General features: G+C 37.2%; 1 protein-coding gene across 1 annotated transcript in view; it reads left to right on the plus strand.

The window, feature by feature from the left end:
* Positions 1-24,765, plus strand: part of KHDRBS2 (KH RNA binding domain containing, signal transduction associated 2) — a 254,207-nt gene that overhangs the window by 222,312 nt on the left and 7,130 nt on the right. The window contains exons 7-8 of the mRNA XM_041410578.1: positions 3,604-3,686; positions 16,750-16,808. Coding sequence (XP_041266512.1) covers positions 3,604-3,686; positions 16,750-16,808 — 142 coding nt within the window. The remainder of the gene's footprint in view (positions 1-3,603; positions 3,687-16,749; positions 16,809-24,765) is intronic.

A 24,765-nucleotide genomic window follows, 5' to 3' on the forward strand; every position in this document is an offset into this window, starting at 1 on the left:
AAATTCTATTTTCTCAGCCTCTTCAGAGAAGAGGTGATTTAAACTTGCTGCATTTGAGTACAGGCTGTTACAGTTTGAAACAGGGTCTTAACACTAAGAAGAAAATTCATGTTTAAAGACATCAGATTGTGTTCTATTATGATACCCTTGTAACTAATGATACTTAAAATTTTATTGGTATTTCTAATATCTTTTTCAGCATCTGAAAATAGAAGAGGATTTGAGTAAATCTAAATAAATAAAATAAATTCTTCTCAATAGTCTCTTGAGTGCTGAATCAAATTTCTCAGGTAGTAGAATATAAGCCATTCTTCAATTATGTCTCTTTTTGCTTCTACACCCCTTTTTCCACTGACTGTAATTTTCGTTATCAGCAGTAGAGTAGGGAGTAGTTCCTCCTGAAGAAAGCCTTGCAAGTGCTAATTTCAGATGCTGTTCTGAGATTCTCCTAAGAGTTTTTCCAATCTTTTGTAGGGAGATAAATACTTAGAAAAGCTAATTTTCAAATCAGTTTTTTTTTTTTTTAATTGAGCTCTATTTTAAATATTTGCTTATCAGCTTTTTTTTTGTTACTATTTTTCAACTCTAAACAATATCAAAACTCCTTAAAATCATCTATAATTGTTAATAAACAATCTTAGTGTAACTACAGCTTCAAATGTGTATTTCTGTTCTTTTATCTCACATCCAGGATGTATCATTATAGGGTGAGAGCAAATCCTAGTCACTGGAAGACTCACTGTCCTTTCCCTTGACACAAAGTAAAGAGGTTCTGTTGAAGTTTTTTTGTGTTTTGGAAAGTTATTTTATTAAGAAATTCCTGAGATAAAGGCAGCGTGGCATAAAAACCTAGCCTAGAAATGGCTGTCAGTTTAAATATTTCGAATAGTTGCCCATTGCATGTTTTTCAGTTCATTGTAGGAGGCTTTTTCTTTTCTTCTGAATGGGGGTGACAGTTATTTTATTATGAGACAAAAAGACTTCTGTACAGGAAAAGGTTTGGTTGGTTGGTTGGTTTTTGTAGGAGCTCTAACAGACCTACAAGTGCATGAATGCTGATTCTAGTGCTGAGTATAAAATTACACTGCATTTGGGGAGAGCATCCTGGGTTCTGGTCTCTGGATTTATACAAAGCTGCTTTTGGAGCATCATCCTCATCACACATAGAGCAGAATATGTAAATTTGAACACCCTCAGACTTGCTCTCATCTCTGCTGGGTCTAGGTGGGAGCTGGGTGCTTCATCTCTCAAAGTGCCTGACCAAGAAATATTTTCAAACATTAAAGTTGTGGGTTCTGAGGATCTGAAGGTTAAAGAGGAAAAAACTTCTCAGTGAGTTTAATACACTTCAAGGATGTGAAAGGAGCTATTTTGAGTCTCAGTTCTTGATCCCTAAAGGTGTGGTGGATGTCTGGGTACATTGTATTAAACTTTCAATAAATTAGAAGATAATTTTCATACAGATTGGCACAAATAAAATAATATTATCCAGAAAATACTTTCTGTTCGTTAAAGGTACATTGTGCTTTTTTACTTTGTTTTCCAACCATTCCACTTGAACCATTTGCACTGTATTGACCTGCTCTGAGCCTTGAGGGAGACTGTTAAAGTCTGTAACGTGAACCCACAGAAGTGTCAAATATTAACAAGTGTTCTCTGCCCTGCTGATGCTGAACGTTGATCTACCTCAGGCATCAAGAAACAGAGAGCTAATTTGTAATTGTTGCCTTTCCTGTTCTCTCAGATGGTTGGGTAAGCAGGCTGAAATGTCTGTCCTCTAGCTATTTGACTTTATATAGGAGCTCTCATCACCCTCATCTTCGCAGTAGCAGGATCCCACACAACAGCATACTAATCAATGTGACTAACATCTGTCTCCTGGGGTGCATTGTTTCTCTATCCTGTCCCCCAAAGCAAGATTGTGTATTTAGCTATATAATGTTAAATATATCACTGTCATCTGCAGGGATATGTTTTTAGTTGTACTTTTTGCTATGAGTTCATACTAATGCAGACTAGTCAAAACTGTGCACTACCACCCAAAATGGAAGATGATGGGTTTTGTGTGCACTTCAGATTCTGGGTGAGGCCATTTCCAGTTTGAAAATGGACACTCCCTTCTGCCCTAAAAGGCTTTACCTTACTACAGCTGACACAGTGAAATCACCATGCAGAGTCCTGTCCTTCCTTCAGGACTTAGGGCACCACAGGGGTGAAACCCCCACCTGGAATCCACTCCTACCCTCACTGCTGGGTAGCCTTGAGGAACAGCCAAATTTAATCTGTTTGACCTAAGGAAACAACTGAATGCCTCTTCCATAGAATGTTTTCTTGAATTTAGGAATGCTAGTGAAGTCTTATTTAATACCACTGGGGAGTTTAATTAGCAGAAATAATGAAGTAGCAAACTAACTGTACTTTGGGTGGTTATGATAATGTACTAGAGTGATTGTTTATTTGACTGCTGTTATTTAGGAGCTGCCTCATGCTGTCCCTTCTCCCCCAGCCTGACTAAATTTTGCATAGCTTGTGAGAGGAAAAATTGCCTTTTGCTGTAATTAATATCTACTCAAAGTTTTTAAGTCCACTATTTCCTTCAGCATTTCCCTTAGCAGCAAGGTTTTCTTTAGGCACTGCAATGTTTAATTGCAATTTAACTACAAATACTGGCTCCCAAAAATCACAGAGAAATAAAAAAAATTAGTTTCTGTACAGTATTTCTTACTCTGCTGTTCTGTCATATGAAAAGAGCATATCAAAAGCCATCCCTTGGATTATATCTTTGTTTATTTACTGTGTGGTTCCTGAGCATTCTTTGGTTCAGAGACAGCTGCAGTGAATCACAATTGCCCATGACTCTCTCAGTGGAAAATTTAGGCATTAGATGAGCTGAACCACCTTCTGAAGTCACTTGTGTTTCTCTGTCTTAGGCAAACTGAGCATCTGTCTGAGATCTTCAGTGAGAGCGTTAAGTTAGATGGGAGGAGCCTGGACTAAAGTGTTGTTTAGTTTGTCACAGAAAAGTATGCCTTTAAAAAGAGTAAGATGCTCAGTGAAAATAAAGGGGCTTACTCTGCATTATTTTTAAAAGTCATATGCCATTACTCACTCAACAGATATTGTTTCTCATAGGTTGCTATGGTTTGTTTAGTTGTTTTGCATTTTTTAATGGACTGAATATTAAGATTTTATCACAATACCATTCTTAATGGTGTAGAACAGTCAGTGTTTTTGACCTGCCATTTGTTCATTTCACCTGTAGGTAATTATAGAACCATTTATGTAACAAACTGCTCGGAAATTGTTGGTTTTATTATTCATTCATCAGTATTCCACACAGATCCCACTGAAGCACTGTGGTTTGGACAATGCACCACAGTTTATCAGTGAATAAGCTGAATTCTTAAATGAGTGACTGATTTCTTTATTCTTGCAATGTACAGGTTGCTCTTCATGATTCACAATTCTCTTCAGTCAGCTGCGTGTTTCACATTATCGTGGACAAACATGACATGCACATGTTGATGCAATTTATTTCTACAGCTTGATAATATGCTTTGATTTATCACTCTTCTAAGCTGTGGTGTTCTGTTTTCCCCTTAGGGATACGATGATGGATATGGGGGTGAATATGATGATCCAAGCTATGAGGCATATGATAACAGTTATGCCACCCAAACACAAAGGTAAACATTTGTGCTTTTACATTATTTCTCCAAAATACACTTTCTTATCTTAGTTTTTAATGTAAATTTCCTGGTTTATTTTCCAAATAAAATTTTACAAAATCTCTGGGTACTTTAGAAGTAAAAAGTAATATTGACAGTCTGAATTTATATACAGAGATTCAGATGAAGTAAACATATAAGCAGCTATGCTTTTAAAATTGGTGCAAATTAAGTGTATTTTTTTTAGCAAACGATTACATAATTTTCTTATTTGATGTTATTCTGAACTTATTTGTCCCCTTTTTTATCCTTTACTGATGGTAAGTTGTGAAGGGTATCTCATACTTACAGCTTTTACAATGTTTTGAGAATAACCAAAAGGAAATTTTAAAAATATTGGTGATGGTAACCTGTTTCTGGTTGGCATCCACCATCAAGGTAAACTATAGAAGGGAATTACATGCCAGAAGTAAGGCTGAAGCTATCTGTTTTCAACCAGTTATTTTCTAAGCAACTCTCATAATTTATAAGTTTGGAAACTTATTTTTGTCCTTGTGATGTGGAATAATAGGAAGAGGCTACATTCACATCTTATATTGATTTGTGTGAATGAGGCAACAAAAATTACCTAATTTTTATATACATTCATCTCACACATTCATGCATTACTTGGACAGTCAGTGCATGTTTATTAAATATGGAATGGCATGTTTTTCACATTTAAGCTAAAGGATAACAGGGTCTTTCAACCAGTTATTCAGAAAGTGGTCTTATGCATTGCTGAAAGTACTTGTAAGGTTGTGGAAAGGGAAATGAAATTTTTGCAAGAAAAGACACAAATTTTAACTAAGTTAGTGTGTTTCTCACTAAGCAAGAAAGTGATGTATACGTACAGACTTCTACACTCCCAAGGCCAGAGGACCTTAAACTTGCTTTTTTTGTTTAGCCATCTTTTTCACTGAATGCTTTGCTGATGTAAATGCCTGTCAGAATTACATTCAGCTCCAGAACCGCTGTAGTGATGATACTTCAGAGGATAAAAGATACTTCCTAAGTATTTTTATATCCAGTGGAGTATATTTAAAAGGATTTGTCACACCTAAATGTGAACCCCATCAAGTATACTTTAACACTTTCAAGTAATTATACATTACTAGCTACACCCGTCATGTCATTGTGTAGGTAGGTATTCTTGTTGTCAAATGTACTTCAACTTTTTTTAAAACAATTCAGTTCCTTTTTTGCTGCAAGAGTGAATTATCACAGGAGAGATTGCTTCTGATGTAAAAACAATAATTAGTTGGAAATACCTTGGTATGACATTGCTTTATAACTTCTGAATTAACCTGTAATTTCTTTGCAAGTTGAGGTCCCAGGCAACTAAATGACAAATATATCAACTTTATGAGGAGTGTATTATAATGCAGCTAGAACTAGTAGTGATAATTTGGTACAAGAGAGAAAATTTATAGTCACATAATTTAGTTAATTAAACAGCTATTAAGTTTAGTCATCAGATATGTTTTCTACTAATTGGAGCTACCTCCAGGATACCTAATCTGTTTAAAATCTGCAACTAAAATATTTCATTTTGAAATATATGACAAGACATGTAGTCATACTTACCCATGTTGAGTGGCGCTTAATGCCTCAAGTAGCCCATTGATTTTAAAGAGAGCACTTTCAGAGCTACATGCTTCTTGTTTCAAAGATTTAAAAACAAATGGACCATTAAATACACAACTTGTATTTCTGCATGCTGTTGGCCATTCAGCTTCATAGAAATGCCTGTTTACCGAGCAAAAAATAAAAATCAAACAATACAATGAAATACTGTGCCCAAAATATTTGGTTAGATGCAAAATGTTTTCCCTAAGTCTCAGATCTTGCTTATTAGTGTAGTCTAGTCATATGAGACATACCATGTGCACACCTAAAAAAGATAAGTAGTACTGCTCCAAAGTACTGACTCATGTCATGTGTCATTTAAGGGAAAAAAAATAACAAAAACTTGAGAAAAATGTCTGTGCTCCGCCAGGAAATTACCATTGCTTCCCTCTGCAGGGAATGACTGAAATTCTAAAGCATGAGATGAGAAGCAATTGTAGTTAGTGGCTTAATGCAGAGTACCAAGATTTTTGTTCATGTTAAAGGCAGAGTTTCCCATTGCTTTTTATGCCTTATTAGGGACTCAATGTGGAAATTCTTAGAGTGATGCATACTTTTGTCTGACTGTCTGTCTTGCTGTGCATGTTGGCCAAGCCTTATTCTCTTCATTGCTTCAAAAAGAACATGTTGGGGTGGAGGGTCATGAACAGACAGGGTGGATGGTTTGAGCTCAGGCTGGCTTTGGTGTGCTTTAGAGCAGAGCTCATAGTAAGTTCCCCTCATTCTCCTGCTCATCCCATGCATAGAGTGAAGATAGAGTTTGGGCAGTCTGCCACCACCACCCCTATTATCACTGCCCTTGTCTTCCATACCTTGGGTCTACTTCCCATTTGACAGAGTCTTTCTGCCCATATATATTTAGTTTAGGGAGCCTTAGTCCTTTGCTGTCCAAGAGGTCTGATTTAGAATTTTGCAAACTAAGCTCTGCCAATAGCAGAGAAAACGAGCACAGTATTGACATGCACAGTGCTGCAACAGAGGATTATGGTTTAGTAGAAGGAGCACCACAATTACCAATCCCCAAGACTATTCAGATGCTGTACTTCAGTGCATAATTATCTAAAAATTCATGCTAAAAGTCAGGGATGGTGTTGCAGGTCCAACAATACACTTGGTATAGGTCCTTCTCTAATAGACTTCTCTAATGAACTTCCCCACACAGAAAGCTCTGTCTGTCCTTCATGACAGCAGTCTGATTTTTAGGCTGAAACTAGGGGGATGGGGTCACCTGTGGAAGAGCTCATGACAGAGCCTCAGAATCAGCGTGGAATGAAACCCACAGTAAGTCTGCCTGTCTGAACAAGCTAAGAGGCGTCTCCTGCACAATTTAAAATGGAGCAAAGAAGCAACTTGAAGAAAGAGAAAAGCAGGACTCTAACTATGGTAAGTGCCAGTTGTACCTTATTAAGATGGGGAGGCTTATTTTAGAAATAAGGGAATTATGGGTCATGACAGTCTGTATTGCATGTCTTGCTTTAAATAGCAGAAGATGTATTTGTAAAGCCTCTTTTTCACCTCCTTATATTCCTGTCCCATAACGACGACCCAGAACACAAGATGGAACATCAGGACAGATTTAAACGAACTGTCTGTCCTTCCCAACTGAGTCCATGAAAAACTACACATTTTCTGAGGATATTTAGAATCCCTACTCATTTTATAAATTGTTTTCATACAAATGTCAAAATACAGTTTTTAAAGTAATTACAATGAATGCTTTGTCAAATACCAAAAAGAACAAGGGAACAACCATATCACTGGGCAGGAGAAGGCACCATATCTGACATATTTCCCATGGGCAATAATGCGCTGTAATTTGAATTTCTCAATGACCTTTTTTTCCTCTCTCTTCCCCTCCCTTCCATATAATGTGAAGATGGCTCGCATTAATATCTGACGCCCAAGAGATATTCAGTAGCTGTTAAGTTCATACACTATTCTCTGCATACTTGAAAGTAAGGCAGAGGACACTCAAAACCTTTCTGCCAGCTAGATGTACCTCCCGAACCTCTAGTCTGGCAACTTTATTTAAAAAAATATAGACACAATATACAAAATGGTAGAAGTGCTAATTTCCAACTCAGTTGTTACACAGAAAATATAAGAGAATCCTATTAGCTTTCAAAATGTAATGCACTTTTTGATTTTCTTACCAGGAACTTTTAAGTCTGTTGATCTATCACCACTGTCCAGGATTCATGGACTGAGATCACTAGATCTCCAGAAGAAAAGGATTGGAAGTTTTGTGAGGAGATGTAGAAGATCAGCCTCTTTGGTTATTCAGAGGTTGTCAGGGATCAGACTGTCCCACGTGCAAAGTGTGGCCAGACTCCTCAGCCAAGACCAACAGAGTAATTTGATGGAAATGGATCATTTGCTGATGAATCATGGTGGCCAACAGAGCCATCTTCAGCTCTGCTGCCACATATGCAGTCATCTCCACTGGTCTTTGTGTCTCTGCCAGCACCAAGAGTTTCATTTCAGAGATACCATGTCTCACAGCCAATGAGACACCAAGGAAGCCTGGGACTGACTGTCCAGTCATGGGATGAACCGGGAAGGGTATATTCTCTTTAATTCACTTTTGCCCAACTTATCCAGCTGTATGTAGTGTAAACAGTGGTGTCTAACAGGGAGGAGCAAAGGAAACCAAGGATTATCTGATGAAGGTTAAAATTTGAGTTTCATATTATTTCCCCTGTTCCACAATGCCTGGCATGAACAGTCATCCATTGATCCACTCTGGTTTTTGTGAACAGGTAGATGGTATATTGGCAATGGCTTTCAGGTCTGGTTGCCTGGCTTTTTATTCTGCCTTTTTTCTGTGTGGCTTTTGTTAAAAACATAGTTCAGCAGCTATATGAGTTGCCAGTGTGTGCTGTCTAAAGAAAGAAGGGCTGATGACTCCCAACTTAGGCTGTAAATAGACCTGTAAATATCAGGAAACCCATAACTTACTGACAAGAAGAATAAATAATTCAGTGATAAAAGACAGATGAAAATAGTGCACAATGTTGCTGTTACAGATTCCATCCCACAGCAGTACAGGCCTTGTGATGGCATGTTGTCATCCTTGCTGTGACTGCAAGATGACATAGGTAAAAAGCATTTCTCATGTCTATCTGCACCCAGCCTCACTAATAATAATAACAGTAACCCAATTTTAGGACCTCTAAGCAATTCTTGGCAAAATATTTACTGTTAATCTGGCAAATAAGTTATGTAATGCTTTGGCAGCAGTCCTCTGGGCAGACATTTCATGCTGGTATGCCGATCATTTTGGCCAAATAACTTCTTTTTGGTCTCTCAAACTCACACTTCAAACCCTTCCTGCATCTGCTAAGGAAATAAACAAACTTCTGTTTCTGATTGGAATTGCATATTATAGGCCATGTCATCTCCAAATTTCCCCTCTAAAATGTTAATGATACTACAGAATCTAAGCTTTAACATAAAGACAAATGGCACTAATATATCTGGAATAAATTCTAAGTAGTTCTTCAGGATTTGAAGACTGACAAACATTGTGTTAGATAATTGCTTAAATGGAATTATCTTAGAGGACTGAAGAAGAAAAAAAGGTGCAGTAACAGAGAAATTCAAGTTGACTGATACCTTTCACCACACGGAATTGTGTTTAATTCAAAAGGTACTCTAATACCAAAAGCTGCACTGTTATGTACAAAGTCCAGCTGGGCATCTGTTTGTCAATTCTAGGAACAGAAGTAAAAGGACAAAAATGCTGCCTGTGTCCACTGTGCTGCTATGGAAAATAGATACTGTGACCATATCAATGTGCTTTTATCCCAGTAACTGTTTGTAGCAATACCTGTCCATTCAGCCTCTGATAGGTGCTACATTCTTCTAATTACTCTTACTCACAGAAAATTTCAAGACCATATGCAGCCACTGAAGTTGAATATATGACAGTTTATTGACTTTGAAAATAAACTGTTTTCCCTGGTTATTGTTTCTATTACAAAGTTCATGTTATCTACTGTAAAGCTTGTGTTTATATCTTCTTTTTTCTGCAGTGTGGGCTGCTAGTAGACGAGCTTTAAGAATCACTTATTTCTGATCTGATATGCAGGAGTACAACATGGACCACAGTTCAGTCCATGTCACTTATGTGGCTTACAGTACAATCACATCAGTGCACAGCCATGCTGCAAATTGACTTAGGAAGAGTGTTTTATCCAGTTGTATCTGAAAGAATTATTTGCATCAGCAGGGTATATTTGCATGAGCTCCACTTCATCCGGGTTATCCTTGCTTGACCTCCAGATATCAAGGTGCTGTATGTACATCTGTTTCTGAAGATGAGTTTCTCAAAGCAGTGGTGCAAGTAAAATAACAAACTAGTACACCTGTAAAGAGAGCAGTATAAGGTTCAGCTAGGTGTACGTGTTCCTTGGTGAACTCTATTCAGAAGTCCCACTGTTTTCAGATACTGCTTTGTGAAAAATTCCAGCAGATTAGCTGTGAACTATCCATACTTAATGAAAGAATTTTGTCCTTAATTTAAAAACAATGGTTAGACAAGACTGGGAATAATCATTAATTGAATTAGTAGATTATCACATAGTTAAATGTTTTAGTGATATAAGCAGAGTTTTACACACTTCTGTCCCACTATCAAAATATTTCTATGTAGTAAAATACATAGACAAATACAGTAGAGACTGCAATAGGTAGAATAGTTACACTGATTCTTTTCAAACTTAGATATTCATTATTATTTTCTCTTCTACTCACTCTTACCACGTTTTAAGCACTGTGCATTGTATTTATATTTTGTCATATTTGATTTTGGCTATGTGCTTATATCTGCCTTTCCATAAATAAAGATTTCCCTGTATTTTATTTCCAATCTGTTGAAATCAATCAAGGCAGGAAGCCTAGAATATGACATTTTATGTATCTTCACAGCAATCTACTTATGGCATTCATCATCAGAAACTGTTTTCAAATGTCACTTCTCATTTATTTGATTCGATGAGCAAAGTTGAGTCAAATTTCACTACTCTGAACTAGAGAAAAGTTTTTCCTTTAAAACTGTCTAGGATTCCTAAAAGGCTGCATCATTCCCTTTGCAAATACTCTGTCTGTAGACATTCGGATTTATATGCTGAAACAGTTAGTCATAATTCTGTATCTACAGAAAATGGCAGTGGAATGTAGAATAGATAAATAGAAACTGAAATGTGAAATTAAATGGCAGATTGATTTGTATTTCATATGTTGCAAAAAGTTCAGAAACTGAAGTCATCTTGCAATTATGTTGGCTATCCAGTCCTATGCTTGTATAACTTTACTGCCTTCATTGTTTATAATAGTTTTAAATTCATATTTTCAGTAGCACAAAATCAAAAATACAAAAATGCTGGACACAGTTGAATCTAGTTTAACTTCAGGCATGTTGTAAGGTACTAAATCTAAAAGGAGCATGGTAATGGCGATATTATCCTCTGTTAAAAATATGAGATACAATCAAAATTGAGCTTTCAGAAAAAGGGAGACTTTATCCACTAAAATGCTCACCATAGTATTCCATTCATTCTAAAGAAGTATTGAGTAAAGGAATATATTTGTGATTTAAGACTGAATCTTTTAAGTTCCTATATTCAAAAGATTTATCATCTTCCCTATAGATACAATGCTCTATTAAGTAAAAATGTTCCAGTAAGTTTCAGATTCCTAGAATGATTCTTTCTTTATTTACACATTTCCACTATGAGATATTATTTTGTAAAAATTTCATATGTTATAATTCGTGTGAGTGCAGATCTTGCTCACCTCTCTTCCAGGCAGAGGTACACTGCTTTGTGCAAACAGCTTTTCTTTCATGGCCAGCTGTGTGTTAAATCCTGCTGGCTCCCTCCCTCGTGTAGGAGGGAGAAGCTTTACAAACACAGTCTTACATAAAACAACTGCAGTAACATTAGACTGCATCTTGTCAGCACAGGAACTGAATATTTGATTGTACAAGTAATTGGTGTTGGAAGTTGGAAATGCCAAAGATTACTGAACAGAAATTATAGAGAGAAAGAAGGAGATAATTTTAGACCAAGAGTACACAGAATCCGTTTGAGGATGTGAAAAAGAGACTTGTCTAAAATATTGAATCCCACTTCTAAAATATTAAATCCTACTTCTAGTGGTCCTTGTGAGCTATCCTGGACATTAGCTTGACTCAAGAATCTTGTCTAAAGGTAACCATGGGATATATCTCTAAGGAGTGATAAAGGTTCATTTATCTGTACCCATGTGTAGATGCTGATTGCAAACTGTCAAAGGCTGGAAATCCCTCCTCAGAGATTTCCACAATACTGGTTCAGTCTCACATTGTTGATCTCTACAACACAAAGGTGGAAGTATCTCAAATTATTTTTACTTCTTCAAAGGCTAGTGAACAAGGTTTTAGCCTATTTCATTATGAGTCTGAACTGTGGAACTTCAGTGGCTGAATTTCTAGTTTGAATCAATTAATGTATTTCACAAAAGAGGCCTAATTATTATCTAATGGCAGTGCTGTAGTTCCAGTGATTTATCAAAAGCCTCTAAATTGGCCAGCTTCTTCCCAAACATTTCCCAATAAAATACTCTTATACTAACATATACTCTATCAGTTAAAAAGTACCATTAGGGGAGAAAAAATGTTTTTACAGGGAAATATGATCTGCTAAATCTAAATTAACCAGTCTTACTGAAAGACTTTCCATTTCTTAGGGTCTTTTAAGATAGACTACAGAACATGCTTCTGTACCGATTCACTCATTAGTGATGTTTAAAGAAGATAAACTCTTTCTTGTACCTTTCTGCTTTGGCTTTAGAGAGCCCATTGTGTGTCTGCAACCACACTTGAGAATAAAAGATTAGATGCATCCTTACCCCCAGAAAAAAACCTGAAGAACAAAAAGAGAGAAAGGAAGAACAAAACAAAAAAACCCGCACACGACCAAAGAGCACAAGGGAACAAGAAGTACTTCTACTCTTCAGTTCTTGCAATGTTCTGCTGCCTTGTATTACTGCAGCTGTAAGAGCAGCCAGGGAGCCAGATGGAAATATTGATAAGCCAGGGTCTCTCGCCAGCAGCTTCCTGCAGATGCAGGAAGAGGTTGATCAAAGGCTAATGCAGTCTATTCATTAATGTCATGTTTTCCTGTACCTAACCCCAGTGACCTCTGAGTGGTGAGCATCACGCTTCCCTTGGGTAGCTTGTTGACCCAAGAGTCAGGCTTTTGTGGCTTCAATCTTAACACTTTTATTTGTGGTTCTCATCCTAAACCACTTTAAAGTGCTGTTCTCTACAGGCTTTTGAGCTTCCCATGGGTGTTGACGCAGTCAAACTGGAATTCATTTTTTTGCACTAATACCAATTTGAAAAAGTCCCAGTTAATGAGAGGTTAAAAGATACAGTCTCTGTACTTGAGCCTTCATCATATCATAGGATCCCTAGATAACACAGTTTGGAAGGCACTAAAGGACCCTTATCTCTCAAAAGCAAGCGTCTTGTGCTGGTTTGGGTTTGGGTTTTTTTTTTTTTTGGAAACTGATCCAGCTTTATCAGCATGAAGAGAGAGAACAGATCACTGTTCATGGAAACTTTGATTTTCAAATTTAAAATGAACATGTTCAAAAGTATTAACCAAAATGAAAAGTTAAAGACAGAGCATAAATAGCTCTGTTTTTAACTTTATGATTATGAAGATTTCCAGTATATGTAATCTCCTTGGCCACAGAATAGGAATTAGGACAGGGTCATATATCTGTGTTGTAAATATTTCTTATAAAGAAAAATAACATCAGAGTTTCTCATATACAAATCAAATTAACTACTTCTAAGATACATACCCCTGTGTATATAATTTTTTCCATGAGTGCTACCTGTGGAAGGTTCCTAAAGTGTAAGTCATAGTATATCAAGACCTCTATGTTTCAGAAATATGGTGTTAAAGTATAGTGAAGTAAAAGCTTAAAAGTCAGTTATGTGTTAATCCTGTCTGCTTTATAAAATGCATTGCATCCTGCTTTCAGGTGGGTGCATGTACTTTAAGTAAATTACACTTCATGTTGCTTGAAAGTAATGAATGCTAATGATAGATAATGGTGTTTTGTTTCCAATTAGCGCTGCCAAGAGAATCAGTGGTTTCTAGAGCTCATGATCACTGTATTTTCCAGGAACAGTCTGAGAACTATAAAATTATATAAACAAGTATTATTTATGCTGAATGCATTTGCTGATTGCTTCCTTCTCAGCTGGCCATAATGCAAATGGAACTACCTCTCTCTGTAGTTGAGTAATTTTTAAAAAAAGAACATGATGTTTGTAAAGCATAATCTATCACATATTTTTTTATAAATATCGCCCATTGTTTACTTTGCTGTAAAACAAGGAGGAAAATGTCTACAACTAAATGCATGTAATAGATTATAGTGACTGTTCAGAGAGGTTTAAAATAAAGCAGATGAATGGATAAGCAGTCTAGCCCACAAAATTTGAGTTTAAGTCTGGTATTTCATAGTAAGAAATAAGTTTTATTCACTTACATTTTCTTCAAAACACTTTTCAATATGAGTTGGCAAGGAATTTGATATGCCATTTTGGCTCAAATCTATGAAAAAAGATGCTATATTCAGGGAAATAAAGTTGGAAGACTAAGATGACAATCATGTATTGTGTTATGAATTACGTATTTTCAGGAGTGTGTTAAGTATTATGCTCACAGACATCAAATACACAGTGTGTAACAAATTACTTCCTTTTTATAGTTGTAATACAGATTGTTGCTTATTTTGTGATTGTTTGTGTATTAACTTAGTATTGTGTTGATAGTGTATTTCAGTTCAGAATGTTCACTGCAGGATTTTTATCTCGCATCCATATTATCTCTGTGATTGTATGTTTCTTTCTCAAATAAAAGCATACAATACCAACAATATAGCAATGAATCTTTTACCTGCTCTTGCAAGTCTTGTGTTCTGCTGGATGTTATGTTGATGGCTAATAGCTCAAGGCCCTCATCAGTGATCACTGAAAGCAGGATTGCTGTTGATAAGTTAGTGGCCTTTGGATTGGCCTCCTTTTAGAGGTAACCTTTGGAGGCAGCTGCTTTGGTTTGCAAAAACCTATCAGGAAGAAGTATTAGCATCTTATCTGCTGGCAGAAGATAGGAGTTCTTGTGTTTCTTGTCTTTTAGCACCACTCACTAGTCCAACACCCTCCTCTAGCCAGGAAAGCAGGTAATTTGTCAAAATGCAGCTTCTAAAATTAGTTTTTCATATGGCTGTCTGCCAGAGCTGGGTGGTATGTCATGTGTCTGTTCTGAACAGTACAAGTCATTTCTTATGTCTAAGATTTGTGGCTATGACTGGATAAATGTTTTAACCCTGATGCTGCAGTGCTTTACTTCACCTTACATAATCCTGTAATTTCATTTAATTGGCTACTAAAATAATTGCAAAATAGTACAGAGTGAATATTGTGTTCTACCAATAAAAGATATATTCTTCATGTTGGTTTCTTGCATCGTTTGTATATTTAGATGATGAATTTTCAAATAGCTGGATGGTTTCCACTATCCGGGAAGTCTTGACAATGATTGTGTCCTATAGAGCTCAGTTGCCGTTGGGAAAAGTCTTCATTGAAGTGTTAACTTAATTTCATTCATGTTATTCTTATGTCTATTTTCTGCAACTGCTTTAGCAAATGAATTTCACCTCTCTAAGATCTGGTGTCATTGTAATTCACTCACATGAATGACTTCCGACTAACCACTGAATTAATGCACACAATTATAGTTACATTTTCAGTTAAAAACAAAAAAAAAACAAAAAAAAAACAAACAAAAAAAAAAAAACAAACAAACAAACAAAAAACACACAAAAAAAAAAAAACCAGAGCAATGGATATTTGTAGCCAAAAACTCTGAGAGCTATCCCCAGCCATTCAGGAGGTGACAGGACCCAAGTCAAAACAGGTTGACTGTCAGTTATCGGATACGTGAAGTGAATGAGATAGAGAACATGAATCATTCTCAGAAATTATTCCAATAATAGTTATGGATAGCCATTAAGTTCAAGAAATTTAAAATCTGGTTACAGGCTGTTTGTGAGCAAAGTTAAAATTAGGTTAAGGAAATAATTGTTACAGATTGCTTGTTTAGCTCTATTGCACTTCTGAAATATTTCTACTTGCAATTCACTGTCAACTAAGCTTCTCTCTCAAGTGTAAACTAATATTTTTAAAACAATAATCCAATATGGAAAATGGCCTGAGCAATAATATTAAAATTATAGCATTATTGAGCTTCTTGCCTGCTTCTGTTCATTTTGCAAGACTCTATCTCACACAGTGTCCAGGAAAAAAGAAGCAGAAGTAACAACAACTAAAAATTATCAACAGAGAAAGTGTTATATTTTCTGTTTTATTCACTGCAGATTGAAGAAATACATTCTAGTGGAGTTCATGGAGTTCACAGACTTTTCTGGGCAGAGACTGATTCTTGTATGTTTACATGTTACCTGAGAATAGAAGTAGCCTGATCTTGAATTTGGTACCAGGTACCAAAAACACAATGCAAACTATAAGTAATAATAGCAGTGAAGCAAAAATGTGAACAATTCCCTTTCCATTTGTGTCTCAGAGGCTGAATTTTTTTGGCTGGCCTCTCCACATAATAGCTGGGAATTGCTGATTGCCAGGATGTAACCATTATCTGAAATATTTTGATAACATGTTAATATGACCATACATAATTTTTGAAAACAGTGGAAAGTGAGTTTGAGACTGTTAAGTGTGATTTTGCACTTAGACCCTCGTTTATTTCAATTTGTGTTTTACTGATCACTGTATAAAACTTTCCATTGGTGTCCAATAACCACGTAAGGAAAAAGGCTGTGGAGAATCAAATTTCTCTCTACAGGCAGTGGGAACATCCTTCGTCTTCAGGATCAAAGCTGGAAGCCTGTCATTGTTTTTGGTAAAGTAGTTTACAGGTTCCACACCATACAGTCATACTGCACTGAGTTTGGTAACACATAAGTGTTTAGAATTACAGGTAAATGAGGATGGTTTAATAGCAGTGAATGATACACTGTATCATGGTATCAGGTCTTTTTTCAGACCTAAATTTGCAGATAGAATTTATCTCAGTCTGTCACGTCTCTAGGTTTACATATTTAGAATCAAATTTGGTTTTTATGCTGAGTAGATAAGAAATGTTATGTACTGTACAACAGCTTTTATTGTCACTGATACATTTTCTTTCATATCTTTAAATATTCCCTGTGCCTGAAACTAGCTGGACTATGCTGTCATGTCAAAGTGTAAAAATGGCTTTTATTTTGTGAGCTGTGTTTTTGTTTTGAGTTGTTATGATAATAGTGACATGGCTATCTGAATCTGTTACAGTGTGCCTGAATATTATGACTATGGTCACGGAACAAGTGAAGAGGCTTATGACAGCTACGGTAAGGTCTCTTCTATCTTCTGCAAATGTGTGAAATCAGAGGAAAGTATCCGTCACTGGCAATTCAGAAATTACTTCCATACACTTTATTTCTCTCATTTTACAAAGACCAAACAAAATAGATTTGTGTAACTTTAGGGTGAGTTTTGACATAGGACCAGAAAATTGGACTAATGAATTTCAGTCAAAATTTCAAAGCCAGTTACTCACAGTCGCTGGTCAGTTTAGCAGCAACACAAAACTTTCTGTTGGTGTTTGAATATCTTTCACAGTGTTAAATTTCAGTCTGCTTAATTTAACAACAATACTATGCATCTGCTGTTGTCATGTGCATCATTTCAACTAGCAAGGTTGGTGAGATTTAGAAATACAGACTTAATCAAAGTGGAAAGAAGGAGAGGGTGCTGTATCACCATGGGAACCCCTCCTGCACCAAGACTAAGGAGTATCTCATGCCACACTAGGCAGTGTGAGCAGAGGGAGGGGCTGTAGTCTTTGCACTTCCCCACCGAGTCTGTGTCTGAGCTGGAGCAGCTCCACCTCATGAGTACAGGGAGCGTGAAAGGAAGAGAAGCGAAAGGAAGAGAAACTCCCCTGAGTACAAATCATTTTTCAGATCTGTTGTTTGCTATTAGTGATATATTTCAATAACTGGTGTGTAGACCATGTTTTCCTATTCATAATTATCAGTACTTTGTATCAGGTGGCACAGTAAATCTCACTCAGAGATTTTCATTGAAATAACAAGTCAGCTTAAAGAGTAACCCTAATATTCAGCAGAGCTTTAATGCCTGATTTACTACTTCTGAAGTATCCCAAGTCTACATAGTGACTTCCACAGAATTGTGAAAATGAGAGCTGCTGGAAATGATGCTGCAAATGAAAGTTACACTAAGGGGTAATATAAGTGTTGCTGCTTGAAATAAATAATTCTATTCATGCAGCTGTGAAGCAAATGTCACTAATGCTAACTTGCAGTTTCCTTTGTATTGGTACAGAAATAGACATTAGTGAGATGTTGTCAAAATGATTGCATTGCATAATCAGAAATAACTTATTTTTTTGTACAATCAGTTCTCACAATATATTTGGACGATACAATGTGCAGTCAAGCACATTTTCAATGCTAGGCAAGTAATAATAATAGCTTATCCGTGTCAGTGTGAGTGGTTCAGTTACCCTTTGTTTTGCTTCCTTTTTGCACATACATTTTTAATAGCTGTAGTGGAAGATCCTTCCTCCCATCTACAGATCCCCTCTCCACTGCTGTCCTGAATGAACTCCTAAGCTTTTAGGCAATGCAGAAAAGAATAGTCTGAGCTCAGCAGTGAAAATTACTCACTGTTTCACTTTTAATTACACTCCACCATGCTGAATCTCCATGTGTTTGGGCAAGACATTTAAAGTAGTGTCACTTTCCTTCCAATCCCTCATTTGTAAAACTAGAAGAATATTACTTGTTTTCCCAGCAGGGATTTTGAATGGACTAATTAGCTGAGGCTTACAAAGTGTTCACAGAGTGGCATCATGACTAAGTTTATGCTCTGCATGAAGCTCGTTTTTTTTTTTTTTGTTTTCCATTCAGCAGCTGAAACAAACCCAATATGCCTGGGTTTCCTTTTGCTAGACTTAAAATACATGGCTCATAACTGTGGATTTGCTTTAATTTTTGCTTGAACTGTTTTCTGAGTTGGCATTTGCATACAAAGATCTGAGTGTTATCAATCACCTGGAATAAACTTAAAGTTGAATAATATTTCAGATTGCAATTTTGCTACTTCCTGATAGTAGATACATTTATATAAGTATTTATGCTGCTCTTGCTTCACCTGCTTAGGAGATTAGTAAATTTGCCAATTTCATGCCCTAGAAACACATGCAGGAACTTCTGTCATTCCCAGGTCACCACTATTTATCTGAGGAGGCAATCTGAGTACACAGAGCTATAGAGCTATAGAATATGTGCTTAACTTCCTCAGTTTTTGAGTTCTTTCTGCATACATTGATGTTCTCTCTGTATTTGATCTATCACCTCTTCTCATCCTCACCTAACTTTACCCTAATTCTGTCTCTCCAGTTCCCTACTTTTTCAGGATGTTTTGTAACTCATTGTGAGTTACTCGTGAATCCATCCCACTGTATTAAATCAGCAACCCCTTCATTTTTCACCATCCTGCAGAAGTCAAGTTTTTCTTTCATTTCAGTTCAATTTCACACCTTGTTTTGCCTTCCATAACAAGGCTATATTCCTCCTTTACAATTCTTTCTGGCACACCTCTGTAATTCAAAATTCTCCCAATCTCTGAATAAGACCACAGACAAATGGTACATGAATATAGTCTTGTTGTCAACTCTTAGGTGTTTTGTGCAACAACTTATCTTTTCTCTCTTATCCTTTTCAATAACAATATCTAAATTATCAAAAATTTACTAGCTTGGCTTTTTTTTTTTTACTTTCTTCTGTGCATCCTCTTGCTTCCAACTTACCTTTAGGGAGGACAGTTTTCAATCCTGAGAAGGTTTTTTTTCATTTTTCATGAAGTAGATTCAATGAAATAATAATGCTGCTTCATACTTAGAATCTTTTTAAAGTATAAAATAGAGTTCTTTGTAGCTTCTTAAGTATAGAGCACAATAGTACTCCTATATGAGCTGCCTGCTATGACTTTCCTTGCTGTCTGTACTCCTGAGAAGTTGCAGGTGGTTTACATCTCATGGGTTCTTCTCTGCTCCTTTTAAAAGAACTTGTGGAGAATTCTGATTGGGGAAACTATTTCCTCAGAATATCATAAGATTTATGTATTTATGGATTTTACACAGTATGGTTCCGAAAATTAGAGGAGTGTTTCAGAGCAGAGCCCACCTGAACACCATTTAATTCTCAGGAAGTTCACATATCTTTGGTTAGATGGAAGTACAAACCAAGGAAGAATCTAAGTCACTTGTCATAAGCTGGGCAAGATAGATTCCTAAACAGTATTCACTGCTGTAAAATCCATGACTTAACTGCCTTAACTCCTTGCTCAGTTTCTTTTATGAAGGTTCATAAGAATTCCATCCCCTCCAAATCCAGCCATGGCATCTCCCAAGACAATAGGAAGATCAGGGATGTATGTAGAATCACACTGCTTCCCATGACTAAGGGATGTTCCATGAATGAAAATGTGCAGTACAGAACCCCCTGATGAAGTTAGACACTTAAGCTGTGTTGTCATTTGACATGCTTGTCACCCAGTCTCTCAGAAGGATCAAAGTAGAGACACTTCAAAGCATTCCCTGCAGCAGTCTCTGAGCACATGGAAATACAGTACTCAGGAATGATGAGATCCTACAATTTTTTTATAAGAACAGGATTATGCAGCTACTGCTTGAGAATTTTGAAGATTGCTGTTCCAGGCTGAGGAACATAAATTTGGGACATATGCCTGAAAATCTTGGGAATGTGGCCCTTACAGGCTTCTTCATGTGAGTGGTAAAGAAATATTTTTAGAAGCCAGTTTAAAAACAAAAGACCAGTCATTTAAAGTACTGTACAAATTTTCAAAAATGTAAAACATCCTCCCCTCTAATCACACACAACAAAAATTTATGATACTTCTGTCACTGAAGGTTTTGATGCCTGCAGATAAGTCTAAACTAAGGTAATGGTGTCATGTTAACTTGATGCTTATGTTTTAAGGGAGAAGGCATGAAATTGGATTAATTTATGAACAAAAGGTTTATATTCTTTGCTGTCATCATATGTTAGTAATTTTGTGATTTCCCTTCTGGCACTGTTGTCATCTGAAGAAATAACTAGTGAAAACATGAGTTTAATGATTTGTCTTACAAATTGATTAAGATAAAATGTACGCCTAAAGTTTGGTAACTAAGAATCTTTCCTGCCTGTATGTAATGTGATACCCAACTCCAAAAAGCATCTTCCCTGGAAAGGACCACTGTAAATAAAAAGCCCTTTGTTATCAATTAATGTTCTCATTTCTTTCTCCTTTTCCCTGTTTAGAGGAAGCAGCATTTTTGAGTCAAGCGCTGTGTTGTGTTAGGCCACATTAGAGAGATAACAGAGAAGAATATATGACTTACAGGCAAGGCAGAACCAAGAAGTCATTACACCGACCTGCTTTACTGTTTTTTTTATTAATCTGAATCCTGTTTTGCCCTTGTACTGATCAGAGCATTCCAAACTTTGTTTATCAGTGGCTCTTTCTGTCTTAGCTCTCCCAAGGCTGGAGACTCCAGCAGTGAGCTCTGCTGGTTGCGGCTGCAGAATGATCCAGTGGCTTCGACCCCTGCTTCCAAAGGGAGACTGCCACAGTACTGAGAGTGTGCCTCTTGTCAGATGCCACAGTTCACAGCCTGGTGCATATCCTGCCTTGTGTATTTCCTGAAAATTATGGCCATTATGTTTTTATGTCAGGTCAAGAACTGCAGTATCTGAAAGACCAGTACACTCAGACTTCTTGTGCTACTACTGAAAAAGCAGAAACCCTAGACAGAGAGTGAAAGGATAGGTTGAAGTCTATAAGCTCCTAAACCACCACAATTAAATTAGGATAACACCATCTGCCAAAGGCCTTAGGCAAGAGTTAGAAAGTTTAATCTGTAGCTTGGCACCTATACAAAGAGGGAAGACATAAATGAACTCCAGTCACGTTACTGCTGCTTTTCAGGAGAACCTTGCAAGGCTTTTACTGCATGTCTCTGCATTAAGGGGACATTATTTAAATATTTTTTGTCTTCACCAAAAATTTTCAGCTGTTTAGATTTTCTTAAATGACCATGGTTTTTTTTGATGCTTACTCTACTCCAGTTTAGCATTAGGGAGTTGTAAAGAACTGGGTACTTGGTTTTAGGATAATTCAATTTTTAATTAAAATTGGAGCGTGTAACTGTTTGGTGGAATTGCTTTTAATGTAAGACATCATTTAAGTTGTAAAATGCTGTCACAATGATTTAACTATTTCACAAATAATTCCCTGCCAGTCATTCCATATAAGAGCTTTGTAATTGTTATAGCAATTAGTTTACTGAGTAGTCCTCTACGGAGATGGCACTTCACAAACAAATTCTTTATAGGCCTTTATAGGTAACAGCTAAAAATGTACAGCAATATTCCACTACTCTTTTATTATATTGTTTATTTTTTCATTCTCTGTTTGTCCTAAAAGGTGTTTCATTTAGTAAATTAATTTTTTCTACAATAGCAATAATAGTTTCTGCTGAACAAGTAAAAGTAAGTATATCAGGATGAAATTAGTGGAGGAAAGCATGTATGGAGGGTTCAAACCTCTAGAATTCTGATAAAAAGAGCTTGATTGAAGAGATGTTACCTTAGGGGACATGAATTCTCATACTTCATTAAAACACATAAACATGCTCATGTCATGGAAATCAAGGAACTGCCACCCTAGTGTGAAATAAACTCTCTATGGCAATGACAAAGTCAAATGAAGCCATGTCACATGTACTCAGAGAAAATACTTGTGAATTTTGAAATATCACTTCATACCAATTCCTGTGCAGATGGAGATAAGAGGTTTTTTTTCAGTTGTTGAGTCCAAGGTTCTTTCTCATTTTTAATAACTTTGGCATTGTAGATCATTGGTCCTGATATTCATTAAGCTTAGCATGCTAAGGATTTCTTGCCCTATTTTTTTCTAGCCCCAAGTCTCATTTAAATATTCAAATGTAAGAAATCAAGTGCTCAAATAATTCATAGTGACTGATTTCCAGATGTAAGAGATGAAGGTCTGATTCTCATCATTACAGTGTTTGACTTCACATGGCTTGTGATTACAATGTCTTTACCAACAGTAATTAACAAAGTCTTACTAATGTACACCAATTTTTCATTTATATCATCTGAGTGTATACATTTGGTGTCTCCTAGAAAATATTAAGGCAACATACCAAAGAAAACTTTCCTTGGTGTCTGGGTCTCAAAATCATCATGGAATGAATAATAAAATTATAGAATGGTTTGGGTTTGAAAAGACCTTAAGGATCATGGTGTTTCAACCCACCTGCCATGGATGAAGACACCTTTCACTGGACCAGGTTGCTCGGAGCTCCATGCAGCCTGGCCTTGAATGCTGCCATGGATAGGGCAGTCACAACTTCTCTGGGCAACCTGTCCCATTGCCTCACAACCCTCACAGTGTAGTTTCTTCCCAGTTTCTAATCTAAACTTGCTCTCTTTCTGTTTGAAGCTATTTCCCCTTCCTCTGTCATTACATGCTCTTGTAAAAAGTCCCTTGCCATTTTCCCTGTAATTTTCTTTCAGATACTGAAAGGCTGCAATTATTTAATCATCATAGGAGACCTGCTCCATCCCTCTAATGATCTTGCTGGCCTCCTCTGGGCTTGCTCTAACAGGTCTGTGTCCTTCCTGTGCTGAGGACCCCAGAGCTGATGCAGCCCTGCAGGTGGGGTCTCACCAGAGCAGAGCAGGGGGGAAGATTACCTCCCTCACCCTGCTGACCACACTGCTTTTGGTGCAGCCCAGGATCCAGTTGGATTTCTGGACTATGAGTGCACAAGGCCATGGTTCATGTCCAGCCTCTCCTCTACCCCCAGGTCCTTCCCATCAGGGCTGCTCTTGACCTGCTCATCCCCAGCCTGGAATGATGCCAGGGATTGCCCTGACCCAGGTGCAACCTTGCACCAGGTCTTGTTAAACTGCATGAGATTCCCCTGGGACACTTCTGGAGCTTGTCCTTGTTTCTGTGGATGCCATCCTGTCCTTCAGGTGTGTCAACAGCACCACTCAGCTCGGTGTCATCTGCAGACTGGCTGGGGGTGCACTCGATCCCTTGGCCTCTGTCATTAGTGAAGGTGTCAGATAACACTGGTCCCAGTACGGACTCCTGAGGGACACCACTTGTCACTCATGTCCATCAGGACTCTGAGCCATTCACCACTACTCTCTGGATGTGACTTTCCAACCACTTCCTAATATATCTTATTATTAATTAGGCAGTAGAGGTGCAATTGTACCATTTTGGTGGAGTTTTTGTGGTGTCTTGACAGAGCACCTGGTTGGCTGTTTAGCACATCATGGGTGTTTCTATACTAGCACAGGAGCAGGAGTGTTCCTTAGAAGCAGATTTACCAGTTGTCTGCATTTATGGGTCTTCTTTCCACATCACTGAGTGGGTTCAAAGTACATAAATTTTAGTTTGAAACTAAAGCAAAAGATGCAATCCTAACTGTTTGTGAGATTTCACTTCCAGAGGCTCAAACTAGGCCAGTCTGAAATGACAAATACCTGTAGAAGCTGTATTGTGAATATCAGGTCTTCAGTCAGCTGTTTTCCTCTGCAGTTCATCCCTATTGGTGTGCACCTTGTGCTAATATTGATGCAGCACCTGAATCCTGATGCCCCCAAACTGTCCCTGCTAACAACCTTGCTACATGTGCCATGGCTCTGAGGAGTGTGACATGGCCCTGCATGACCATCTTCATTTTGGGCTGATTGAGCCATCTGATCTCTTGCTGAGCATGAGGAAGATGCTCAGTTCCCAGCCCTGGGAACTCAGAAGTGCTTCTGAGTCTTCCTGTACAGCACTCAATTTTTTTATTCGGCTGGAAACAGGAGGCAATGAAGATTTCTACTGCATATGGACAGAAGATACACCAAATAAATTGCCCTCCTTTAATCTTCTATTTCAGTCATTCCTATATTTACTGATAGTGGCATTCCTACTGTGGGACAGAATGAACTGACAAAAGCATTTTCTTGATTTTCTGCAAAATTTTAACAATTCTTTTACTAGAGGAATCACCTTAGTTGTATCTCCAGTGGCATTTATTCCCTCAGAGGAGATTTATGATTTTCATAAGAGCATGATTTTGAAAGTTTGCTGGGAAGGAGGCACATTTTGAATTCAGCTACGATGACTAATGTGGGGATACTAGAGTTATTGCTGTTTTGTCAAATCAATGTTTTAATTAGACTA

Source organism: Onychostruthus taczanowskii, unplaced genomic scaffold (assembly GCF_017590055.1).
Source record: "Onychostruthus taczanowskii isolate IOZ18803 unplaced genomic scaffold, ASM1759005v1 scaffold33, whole genome shotgun sequence".
Taxonomy (NCBI): domain Eukaryota; kingdom Metazoa; phylum Chordata; class Aves; order Passeriformes; family Passeridae; genus Onychostruthus; species Onychostruthus taczanowskii.